The 12,831-nt window shown below is 45.1% G+C and overlaps 1 protein-coding gene across 1 annotated transcript in view; it reads left to right on the top strand.

Annotated features, from left to right (window-relative positions):
* PDILT (protein disulfide isomerase like, testis expressed) overlaps positions 1–6,425 on the top strand; it is a 38,483-nt gene extending 32,058 nt beyond the window's left edge. Inside the window, exons 9-11 of the mRNA XM_003418804.3 lie at positions 2,677–2,855; positions 4,296–4,385; positions 5,874–6,425. Of these exons, the coding sequence (XP_003418852.1) occupies positions 2,677–2,855; positions 4,296–4,385; positions 5,874–6,107 (503 nt within the window). The 3' untranslated portion in view covers positions 6,108–6,425. The remainder of the gene's footprint in view (positions 1–2,676; positions 2,856–4,295; positions 4,386–5,873) is intronic.
* The last annotated feature ends 6,406 nt before the right edge of the window (positions 6,426–12,831 follow it).

The raw sequence follows: 12,831 nt of genomic DNA, 5'->3' as shown, positions 1-12,831 counted from the left end.
TTGCTCCAGATGGGGCGAGACCAGTGGAGTGTCTAAGATGGCTGCTCACAAGCTTTTAAGACCTCAGATGCCACTCACCAAAGTAGAATGTAGAACATTTTCTTTATAAACTATGTTATGCCAATTGAGCTAGATGTCCCCTGAGACTATGGTCCCCAGCCTTCAGCCCAGTAACTTGGTCCCTCAGGGAGTTTGGATGTGTCTGTGAAGCTTCCATGACCTTTCTTGAGCAAGTCGTGCTGGCTTCCCCAGTATTGCGTACTGTCTTACCCTTTGCCAAAGTTAGCGCTTATCTGTCGTCTATTTAGTGTTTTTCCCTCCCACCCCCACCTTGTAACCATAAAAGATTGTTTCTTTTTTTGTGTAAACCTTTTCATGAGTTTTTACATTAGTAATCTCACACAATATTTGTCCTTTTGTGACTGACTTATTTCAGTCAGCATAATACCCTCCAGATTCATCCATGTTTGAGATGCTTTGCAGATTCATCACTGTTCTTCATCGTCATAGTATTCCATTCTGTGTATGTACCATAGTTTGTTTATCCATTCATCTGTTGGCACCTAGGTTCTTTCCACCTTTTTGCTATTGTGGACAATGCTGCAATGAACATGGGTGTACCTATGTCTATTTGTGTGATGGCTTTTGTTTCTCTAGGATATACTCCTAGGAGTGGGATTCCTGGATCATACGGTATTTCTATTTCTAACTTTTTAAGGAAGTGCCGTATTGTTCTCCAAAGTGGTTGCACCACTTTGCATTCCCACCAGTAGTGCATAAGAGTTCCAATCACCTCACAGCCTCTCCAACATTTGTTTTTTTTTTTTTTTATTCATGCCAGTAATGTCGGGGTGAGGTGGACTCTCGTTGTGGTTTTGATTTGCATTTCTTTAATGGCATTTCCTCATGTATCTATTAGCCATTTGAATGTCTTCTTTGGTGAAGAGTCTGTTCATATCTTTTGCCCATTTTTTAATTGTACTATTTGTCTTTTTGTTGTAGAGGTGTTGGATTTTCTTGTAGATTTTAGAGATTAGGCATTTGTCAAATTTGTCATAGCTAGAAATTTATCCAAGACCATAGGTTCTCTTTTTACTGTTTCGATGAAGTCTTTTGATGAACATAAAACCGGTTGCCCTCAAGTCAATTCTGACTCTTAGCGACCCTGTAAGACAGAGTAGAACTACCCCATAGAGTTTCCGAGGAGCGACTGGTGGATTCAAACTGCCAACCTTTAGCAGCCATAGCACTTAACCACTATGTCACCAGGATTTCCAGGATCCCAGTAATCTAGCTTATCTTCCAGTATTTGTGTATCATTAGTTACAGTTTGTATCCTGTTAATGCCAACAACACATATTTTTTTGAGGATGAAATTCAGTCCATAACAGAAGGTCTAATGGCTTTCACCATGATATAGAATAGGGACTTCAGGGAGGTCAATTATTTTACTTTCAAGCCACATTGTAAGTATGTGGCAACAAGTTCAAAGGGAGCTCTGATGCCGCCACTTCTGTGAGGGTGAGACAAGGGCTCAACTGCATCAAGAGGCCTTTAAATCTCACTGAAAGGGACGCTCAGGCACAGGGCAAGGTGGTTAAGGTCTGTGTGTTGAATAACCACGACGTGCTTGCTGCCTTTCAGTGAGTGGCTGGAGCAGCCTATCTGTACTTACCTGACACTCAGAGTTAGGAGAATGCCCATTTGGTCATTGTAAAAGCAGTCTCATTTTCTAGGAAGCAAGACTGTCAGATTGGTCCCCTGGGGCTACAGCCATTATGCCCCTTCCTATTCCAACCCAGAGGCTGACTGGCTCCAGGGGGCTGGTGGGTAGTTGGTGCAGATGGAATGGAAATGGAGGCACTCGATTGGTAAATGGGAGATGATCATCCAAATATAGTGTCCGAGGGCCTTTGAGGTCATCTTGCCCATACAGCTAGAAACTTTGAGCGCTAGGCTTGAGAGGACTGAGAAGCAGGGAAAGTTTGGTTTCCCTTTCTTGCTGGAGCTGGTCACTGATTGCTCTCCAGAGGGCTGGGTGCCTGGGCCAGACTCAAAGCTCAAAGAAACAGCTACAAAAAGTCCAGTGTCCGCCCCCTTCCCAGGGGTAGTTGTACTTGCGACAACCTCCAGTTTACTTCTTGGGCATGTTCTCCTCCACTGCTCTGAAAGGCAGTGTGGCATAATAGTCACAAGTCCAAGAAGCCTGTCTTCAGATCCCACCTCCTCTGCTTAATAATTAGGTGGCCTTGGGCAAGTAACTTAAACTCTGTTGAAGAACCCTAGCATGCACACACACACGCACACACACACGCTTTTTGGCAGAGCAAAAGGAATCATCTAAGGTGATATTTTTTCTTGCTTTTCTTTTTCAACAAGGGTGGAAAGCTGTGTTAAAATAAAGGATTAAACAACAAAGATTAGAAGAAAAACCCCTAGCATGCTAAAGTGTTAGTGTCTGGAGTAGAAAGGGACTAGGTTACTTTTTTTTTCTAATTTATTTAGTAATCATCAGGTACTACATTTAAATAAATAAAAAAAATTACCATTAAAGAGAGAGCGCAATTTGCAAAGCAGCAGATATACGAGTAAGGTGCAGTAATGGAGCTTACTAGATGGTACTGGCTTCTAGATCCTCCATCAGCATGAGCCTGAATAATGGCTCTTCTCTTCCAGATGCGCCCTGGTCTGAAAAGTGCAGGACACTCTTTCCACTGTGGGAAGAGCTGGGCAGAAAGTATCAAAACCACTCCACAGTAACCATCGCCAAGATTGACATCACGGCAAACGACATTCAGCTGATGTACCTGGACCGGTACCCATTCTTCAGGCTCTTCCCCGTTGACTCTGAACAAGTAAGGAGCTCCTGGGACACACATAACTGAAAATGTTGTTATGTTGTCATCAGGGACTCATTTTCTCCCTTTTTCCAGCTTTGCCTTCTACCGAACAAGCTTCATTCTCAGTTCCAGCCCCTATCACCCACCCATGTTCAAGTCCAAAGAGTATTTTCCAGTAGCTTCTACAAAAGTCCTAAGACTCACTATAGCTGAGTCTTGCTTAGGTCAGTTGCCCACCCCTGACCCAATCACTGTGTCCAGTGATTCCTGATAAACCAGTGAGTGTTTTGATTTATCAGGCCTGGGTTCCATGGTTCCCTCTGGTATAGAGGCCAAGCCTGACCATGACTATATGGGATAAGATGGGGGGAAATCTCCATATGAATATTCAGGGTGGGGTGCTACCAGTAGAAGGAAGAAAGCACATTAGAGACAAACAGTGGCTTTTACATTTTGGGATTGTAGTCATTGACCATCACCAGTGTTGATGAAACACATTCTTCATGCCACTTAGACAGGTTGAGGGGAGACATGTCAATCAAAGAAGTGCAAGCAGAGGTCCCTGCTCCAGAGAAGAGTATGGCTGAGTGTGAACAAGAGGTCACATGATATGGGCCCCTCTCTAAATGCAGCTGGAATTGAGGGGAGGGACAGATTCTGGAGGGCAGATATGTCTGGAAGTCTTCACGAAGACACTGGAGATTTGAAAAACCATAGGGATTGAAATTGGATTAAAGGAAGGGATGTAACTATAGGTATAGAAGGACAGCATGAGCAAAGAGGACAGGAGGATAACTGAAGCACTTTGAAGGAGGTGCCGTTCTACTTGTACAGGAGATCCAAGTGGAGGGTAAGGCTGGAATGAGAGGAAGGGTCTTAAGTCATTAGAAAAGGAGTTTAGATAACCAGTTGACAGTAAACCACTTCTCATTCTTCTTGTAGACTGAATGAAGAAATGGAACTCGTGATGGCTGAGCACCCAGCATGTACCAGATACTTTCTGAAATTATTACTACAGTAATAGCAAATACATACACTGCTCACTATGAGCCAGCCCCCATTTTAAGTACTTTACCTATATTAACTTATTTAATCCTTAAAACAACACTCTGAGGTAGATACTATTATTATCCGCATACTACAGATGAAGAAGCTGAGTCATAGAGAGGTTAAGCAACAAGAGCACACTGCCAAGTGATGAGCTAGGGCTTGTGCCCTGGCAGTCTGGCTCCAGAGCCCATGCTTTGAATCACTACATTACAACCCTACGGTGGAGGATTTGTTAGGATTGTTATTTTAGAACCTTGGTAACAGAGGCTCAGAAAAGTTAAGTAGCCTGTTCATGGTCACCCAGGTTGTTAGGAATTTGACCCTGGATGTACCTATGGAACAATTCCTGAACACCTTATAGGAAAGGCCACCGTCCTCACTATTCTGGTTTTTTTTCCCCCCCAGGGTGTGGTATACAAGGGAGAATATACTGTGAAGAGCTTTTCTGATTTCCTGGAAAGTCAAATCAATACCAGGATTGAGGAGGAGGACCAGGTAAGGGAAAACAGCAGGACCCTGAATTATTTTGTCCCACAAAGAATTACCAGGAACTCAATAGCCTGGAGAAGAATGCGCCAAGAGTTCTCATGATCTTGTCCACTCTGAAGATAGCTGAGGATAGATGGGCAACCATTAAGTTTGGGTGGCTTTACCGTGGTTATTGTTAGGTGCCATCAAGTCGGTTCCAACTCATAGCAACCCTATGTACAACAGAATGAAACACTGCCCAGTACTGCACCATCCTTACAATTGTTGCTATGTTTGAGCTCACTGTTGCAGCCACTGTGTCAATCCATCTCACTAAGGACCTTTGTCTTTTCACTGGCCCTCCACTTTACCAAGCACTTTACTAGTCTTTCTCCAGGGACTGGTCCCTTCTGATAACATGTCCAAAGTATGTAAGACAAAATCTCGCCATCCTCCCTTCTAAGGAACATGACATTACTAGTCATCTTACTTCAAGAGGACTATGAGGAAGCAGAAATGGCAGGCTATAAAAAAAACACGGGGAAGGGCAAGCTGCCCTTGGCTCCTACAAGCTGCTTCCCTTGGTCTACAGATGGTGAGATGGCAAGCAGATACTTTGATGGGGTCTTGCCTTCTGGCATGATGGATAGGACCATAATTCCCCTCTCCCAATCTTGCCTCAGAAAACCCTGGTGGAGTAGTGGTTAAGAGCTACAGCTGCTAACCAAAGGGTTGGCAGTTCAAACCCACCAGGCGCTCTTTGGTAACTCCGTGTTGCAGCTCTACCCTGTCCTATAGAATCGACTTGAAGGCAATGGGTTTGGGTTTTTTTTTCTTTTTGATCTTGCCTCTGTGAGACCATCTTCTGGAAGGTTCCATCAGCAATAATCAGGACCCATTCAGTTGCAAATGTTAGGAATACTACTCATTGGTGTGAGGAACAATGGGGATTTATCTCATATAACTGGTAGACTGTCAGGCAGGGATAGATTCAGAAGATCAAACAGTAATGCTAAGACATTCTCTCTCCTCATCTCTGTTTTTTTCTACACTGGCTTCATTCTCAAGCAATGGCTTCATTCTGAAGCAATCTCTTCCCCCATGAAGGACCAGAGATTGCTCCATAGTTCCAATCTAACATCCTACCACTTAGAAAGAAACCACCTCATTCTCAGCCTCAGCAAATATCCTGGGTAGCAGTCTCATTGGCTAGGCCTGGGTCATGTGCCCAGCCCTGGCGCTAGAGATGGGGAAGCCACATCTGTGAACTTAGAGTGGGGGAGGGGTGGTTCCCCACAGGTGCTTTTACCAAAAGGGCAAAACCATAGTCAGACACTCCCCTATCCAAACCAAATGGACCTTTTTCAATTCTGAAGACCTCTAGGCCAAGAACTGATTCTTTCTGTTACTTCCTCCCAGAAAAAGAGGTCTTGGCAATTGCAATCACAGTAGTATATATTTTTTCTCTTCATTTCTTTGTGCCCTTCTTTCATCTGTTCCTTCTTTTTTTAATAGCTATTATTTGTTGAGCAAAGCAAGCTGGTAGAAGAGAAGGTATTGCCTGAAGAAGAGGAAGAAACTTTTGAGGAGGAAGAGTTACCTGAGCAGAAGTTGCCTGTGCTGAAGAACACGACCAGGCTGGAAGAGACAGCTGGGCAGAAGGGACTAGTGGAGGAGAAGAAGGAGGTGGCTAAGCCAATGGGACCTCCAAGACAAGAGAAGAAGCCAAGGTTCAAAGAAGAACTTTAGCTTTTCCAAAGCCAGGAGGAAAAGTGCCCATCTTCCAGGTCCTGGCATCATTTTCTGAGTGAAACTCCTCCAGATAAAATTAGGTATCATTGTGGTGGGTGGGTAGGGGCTGGAAAATAAAATCCCTGAACGCATTTCCCTCTGTTTTACTCATTACTTCTTTTTCCTGGTTGATGCTGCCTTAGAAGGGCTGTATGGCCTGGAATTCGATAGGGCTGCAAGGGAAGCCATAATAGCAACATTTAATAAGGGAAATTTTTTTTTTACAATATGCTAGACATTCATTTAGTTCTCATAACACCACAGGGAGGTAGGTTTCATTATCCCCATTATACAGATGAGGAAACTGAGGCACAGATGGGCTAAGTAACCACAGGATCACACAGCTAGGAAGCCACTGAGATTTGATCCCAGGAAATCTCATGCCAGAGACTGTGCACTTAACCACTATGTAGCACAGCCTCATACCAGGTTGGGGGCCCCAGAGTTTGGAGAAAGCTTTGGAAGCCCTGGTGGTGTAGTGGTTAAGTGCTATGGCTGCTAACCAAAAGGTCGGCAGTTTGAATCCACCAGGCGCTCCTTGGAAACTCTATGGGGCAGTTCTACTCTGTCTTAAAGGGTTGCTATGAGTTGGATTGACTTGACAGCAATGGGTTGGTTTTCGTTTTTGATTCAAGTGGTTTATTTACTTGAGCGGCATTTTGGGCCAGTAAGAAAGAGAGTCAACCCCCACACCTGTCCCTCAGCCTTCTGTGTCTCAGTAAGTGGCCCACTCACTCAAGCAACAGTCCCAAGATCATCCACGATTCCTGACTTTGCCTTTGCTACCACATCCAAGCCTTGCAGCTCCACCCACTCCCCTACTCCTGACTGCTCCCCCTTCCACCCGTCTCCACTAACATCACCTACTATTCTCAGCTACTGAAGTCTCCTATCTGTCTCTTTGCCACCATTCTGTACCTCCTTCCCTTCCCCCTGCCAAAAATCAATCCATATTCCACACAGCTATTGGAACAGTATTTTTAGAAGCCATAGCCATAAGCACAACACTACCTTGTTTTAACCCTCGAATGGTAACTCATTGCTTTTACCATGCCTCCAAGGTCCTGTAAATCTCTCCTGTTCCTCCTCTCTTCCTCTCACTTTCTAGACTCCAGAAACACTGCCTATCTATTCTTTGAACAAGCCAAGCCCTCTCTCTCTCCATCACTGTTCCCTCTTGCCTAAATACACTCCCCCAGATTTCCATGCTACTGTTTCCTTCTCATAGTTTGAGTCTCAGCTCAAATGTCACCACCTCAAAAAGGCCTTCCTGGATCTCAATGTTTGAAAGGATCTTCTTATTTTGTTGTACACTGCTTCATTGCTCTCTTCCTCCACAAGCCTATAAGCCCCAGGAAAGCAGACATACCTGTTTTCTTCTCCACTGGATTCCCAATGCCTAGAACTCTGCTTGGCATATAGTAGAGGCTCAGTGATTGTTAGTAGATCTAATGAAAGAAATTCCATAGCAGACAGCACTCTTATCTTCAAGAAATAGATGATTTCAAAGTCACCCCACAAGAGGAAGGTGCTGCCTGTGTTGCCCCCAGATCCAAAATGGACTCTATATTATTTTCCTTTTGCTGCTGTAACGAATTACTGCAAAATGAATGACTTAGAATAACACAAATGTATTCTCGTACAGTTCTGGAGGCCAGAAGTCTGAAATCGATTTCACAGGGTTAAAATCAAGGTGTCAGCAGGGCTGGTTCCTTCTGGAGGCTCTGAGGAAGAATCTGTTCCCTTGTCTTTTCTAGCTTCTGGAGGCTGCCTGCGTTCCTTGGCTCGTGACCTCTTCCTGGAATCATTCCAGCCTGACCCCTTGCTTCCATCACCACATCTCCTGCCTCCTCTGACTCTCACTTTTCCTACATTCTTCTACTAAGGCCTGTTGTGATTGCGTTGCACCCACCTAGATAAACCAGGATCACCTCCCCATCTCAAGATCCTTAATCACATCTCCAAAGTCTTTTTTTTACATAAGGTAACATTCACGGGTTCTGGGGATTTGGATGTGGACATCTTTGGGGGGACCATTGTTCTGTCTACCACAGACTCACACTGCTGATTTCACATCATTTCCCCCAGGCAATCAATAGTACCCCTTCTCTTGGGAAAAGAAGGAGCCCTGGTGGCACATTGTTAAATGCTCAGCTGCTAACCAAAAGGTCTACGGTTGGAACCCACCAGTCATTCCACAGGAGAAAGATGTGGCAGTAGGTTTCCATAAAGATTGCAGCCTTGGAAGCCCTGTCTGGGCAGTTCTACTCTGTCCTATGGGGTCACTATGAGTGTAAGTCGACTCAATGGCAACAGCTTGGTTTTGGCTTCTTGGGAAAAGGGAGGGGTCAAGGTCTCCACAAACATTCTGGGCCTCTCCAAGTTCCACCCGTCAGAGAGGGCAGAGGCTGTTCGTGCTCTTTCAGGCCTCCAGAGCCAGCTCCCCCCAACCTGGCCTGTCCACATTCAGAGGGAGCAGGGAACAGCCTGGGGCCCTGGAACTCACCTGAGCCACATGTCCCAACAGGGGCAGGTGTTAGTATTCAGGACACAGCCTGGGCCTTAAGGCTATGTGGCTGCCAATGAAGGAGGGGTCCATGGGTTCTGCCAGGAAAATATCACATGCAACAGAGCCCCTGTGTGCTATTAATTAGTGGATTAGGGACACAAATAAGTGAATGAGGGCCCACTGGAGGGAGAGCCTACAGCCACCCATGAGGGTCAGCTGGAGAGACTACCTGCATGTGGACTGAAATTGCCCTAAATAATCTGGGCTGTTTGATTGAAGGTACAGTTTCAATACTCACTCACAAAGGCAGTGAAACAAAGACGTTAATTACTCTCAGGTCCTAAACTAGAAGAGCACACTAGCTGGGGAAGGGCAACTGTCTGTCCCAGGTCACGAGAGAGAGAAAGACAGAGACAGAGACAGACAGAGCAAATCAAAGCAGCATGCACCTATAACAGGGTATTTAGGGCAGTGGTCACCAGCTTACATGGGTTAGTTCTAAGTGGCTCTTTCGCAAAGTAACCCAGGAAAGCAAGGCAGGAAGCTAATGGCAGGAACTCTGAGGTTGGGGTCTTATTTAATGTCCATCCCTGGGGTGTAGCATGCCCTAAGATGCCAAGGCAGCAACTTAGAATAGCTGCTTCTCATCACACCCTGATGGTCATGAGCCAGGGAGCAGGTGTGCCACCTGTGGGCTTCCGAGGTGTGACCAGGGCCTCTGGACGTGGGAGCCCAGATTGGGGTAAGCACTATAGGTAGATGGGTAGACGATGCCCCTTTCTTGGGGGAGAGGATTGTCTCCATTTGGCTCATTTCCTACACTCTCCCCACCCACACCAACTGCTCATTCTAATCCTGTGTGTTCTGTCTGATCAGTTTTTCAAAACTCTACGCCTTAGCCTCATCATCTCAAAAAAGACATGAAATCACTTGTCCCTCTAAGGGGCAAAGCAGAGTTTCTGAAGCAAGGACTAGTAGATGAGAATAATCCAGCAGATAAGAGAAGACTGATGATACAGGAGGAAGGAGTAAGTGAAGTTGAGAAGTCAAGGTCATCCAAGCACACAGGAGGAGTGGGCTTTTACAGGAGGAAGGACACTTTCCTCTATCGTAACAGTTTTTTTTTTAACAGGAAAGGTGATGCAGAAGATGAGTCTGGGTGCAGGTAGGCTGAGGAGATGGGGTCAGTTCTCGGTGGCATTGAGGTCAATAGGTGCATGGGGCTGGGGAGAGGGTGGATGCTTGAGAATAGAGTGGGGAATTGACCCCTGGGAAGTATGGCAGGATGCCCAGCTGTGTTGAGTGAAGGCGATGCTTACCAATAGGCTCCAGCCCAGACTTCCTGTTCTCCTGCCCAGGTCTTTGCCCAGGTCCAGAAACCAATTTTACTTTAATCCTCCAAGAACACTGTTATGGATTGAAGTGTGTCCCCCTAAAATATGTGCTGGAATCCTAACCCCTATACCTGTGGATACAATCTCATTTGGGAACTGGGTTTTCTTTGTCATGTTAATGATGTCCTATCAGTGTAGGGTGTGTCTTAAACTTACTTTTAAGGTATAAAAAGAACAGATTTGGCACAGAAAAGCAAGCAGACATGGGGGAAGAAGGACCACTATCAGAAGATGGCTGAGACAGATGTACCTACAAAACCAGAACCCTAAGGACTGTGGCTACTAGAAGCTGAAATAGACAAGGACCTCCCCATAGAGCCACACTCTGAATTCAGACTTCTAGCCTCCGGAATTGTGAGAAAATACATTTCTGTCCTTTAAAACCACTCACTTGTGGTATTTCTGTTACAGAAGCAGTTGGAGACTAAGACAGACATCTAGACTCGGGTTTAGACAGGGCCTCGTGTGTCCCAACCAGAAACGATGTACATCATTCAGGCCAGAGAAAAATAGTACTAAATACTTTTAATTCTTCTAAAGGAATAAGAAAACAACAACCACTACAACAAAAAGGGAAGCAAACCTACTGGGAAGAACAAACAAAATTGGCCTGGTACACAAACAATCAGTTCAGAAAAGAATAAATAAATAATAAGCAAATGAAGAGATAATTTCCCTTTGCATTAAAGTTTTGCAGAAGAAAACAACAATGAGATATTTCTCACTTATGTCTTTGGCAAAGGTGAAAAAAAAAAGTTAATGAGGCTCAGGGTTGGTAAGTTCTGCTGATGAGACTGTAAAGTAATTTTTAAAAATCTCTCTAGGGTGCTGTATGGGGAGAGCCAGGTGATGGTTGCACACCATGAATCATGTAATTGATATCACTAAATTGTTTATATGAAAAACGTTGAACGGGCAAATGTCATATATACTTTTACAACAATGAAAAATATGCAATAAAAATAAAATTAAAAAAAGCTCTTAAAAGCTCTGTCACCTCTTTGACCCAGAAATTTCACTCCCAGGAATTTACCCCAAGGAGTCGATTGCACCAGTATGCTAGTGCTCAACCCATGACTGAATGAGACAGGATGAGAACGCCTGAAAAAGCCAACGCTGTGGGTCATTGCTATGTTCTCGGCTCAGCCCAAGGTCACATGTGTGTGGTTATTCTCAAGGTGATCGATGTCCACTCTTACACTGCTTTTTGGGTTGCCACCTACGCAGAAATGGGTCCGGAGACCTGGGTTTTCACCCAGGCTCTGGCATTTTCTGCCTCTGACTGTACAACAGCAAAGCAGCAGTTGCGGTGAGCACCACCGATGGAATCATGATTACCCATCTTTGTTTGCATCTTCTCCTTTAACCGCCATGTCAGCCCTAAACAAACAAACAAAAAACTCAAACTTGTTGCCATCAAGTTGGTTTCAACTCATGGCAACCCCATGTGTTATAGAATAGAACAGTTCCATAAGGTTTCCTTGGTTGTAATGTTTATGGAAGCAGACTGCCAGGCCTTTCTTCTGCAGCACTGCTGGGTGGGTTTCAACCGCTAACCTTTAGTAGCCGAGCACTTTACCGTTTGCACCATCTAGGGGCCATGTGACAGCCCTAGGAGATGGGTATTCTCACTATATTTTTATAGATGAGAGCAATGAACACGGGAAGGTTAGATGACAAGCCCACTGTCCCATATCAAGTGGCAGATCCAGGATTCAGACCGTCTGACTCCAAACTGGGTGTATTTAATCCTGAAGCTATTCCACCTCCCAAGGGATCTCCCTCATTGGACCTCATTGCATAGGGTAGGTTAGATCCAGTGATGTCTGCGGTTTTCTTCTACCTTTGACTTTTTGCCATTCTGAACTCCTACTCGTGTCTGGACCCAGGGGAGGTGACTGAACCCTTGAGGATGGGGTACATCAGAAGGCTGCCCTCTCCAGGGTAGGGAAACCCTGTCATCACAGGGGCACACCTCAGTGAGGATGGGAACATTCCTTCTGTCCTTGAGCAGGCTGGCTGCAGACACTGGCCTCTGCCCGGCTCCTTGGGTCCACCTCGCCCTTGCCAGGTCACTAGAAAAAACTAGCACCCTGGCACTGCTTTCCCAGTTAATCTCTAACTAAGGAATCTCTTGTTTCCAAAGGGTACAAAACAGAGACCTGGTATTTCTGGGCACGGGTGTGACCCCCAATGTCAATCATTTGGGGTCCCTAGCTATTAGGAAAAAGAATAACTTTACAGGCTAGAAAGGGAACATACTATGCCAAAAGAAAAACAAAATTCCACTCCCAAGAAAACAATTTCAAGAATCAGAACCAGAGGATAATTGGAGGAGAAATTTCCAGCCAGGGGTCAATATGTATATATAGAAGGCACATGCTTATCAACCAATTAGTTCTACCTTTGTGGCTCCAGGTAAGGCTGTCTGCAGCTCTCCGCTCCTAATCCAGCTTGTCTCCCATCTAGTCTTCTACCAGCACCCATTCTATTTGGGAGAGGGGGAGAGAAAATTAATTTGGGCATTGGAGTCAGACCTGGATTTGAGTCATTACTCTATTCATTGGCTCTCTGATCTTTGCTAAGTCTCCCTCTCTGAGTCTAAGCTTTCCTAATATCAATGACTACCATGTCTTTCATTCATTCAACAAATATTTGTTCAGCCCCTACCGTGTACCAGGTGCTGTGATACAGCAGGGAACACGAGCATCTGCTTGCTGTGTAGCTGCTCCTTGGAAACCCTATGAAGCAGTTCTACTCTGTCCTATAGGGTTGCTAT

This window comes from Loxodonta africana, chromosome 12 (genome assembly GCF_030014295.1).
Source record: "Loxodonta africana isolate mLoxAfr1 chromosome 12, mLoxAfr1.hap2, whole genome shotgun sequence".
Classification (NCBI taxonomy): Eukaryota; Metazoa; Chordata; class Mammalia; order Proboscidea; family Elephantidae; genus Loxodonta; species Loxodonta africana.
The sequence above is the reverse complement of the archived record's forward strand: the minus strand, read 5'-3'. Positions and strand labels throughout refer to the sequence as shown.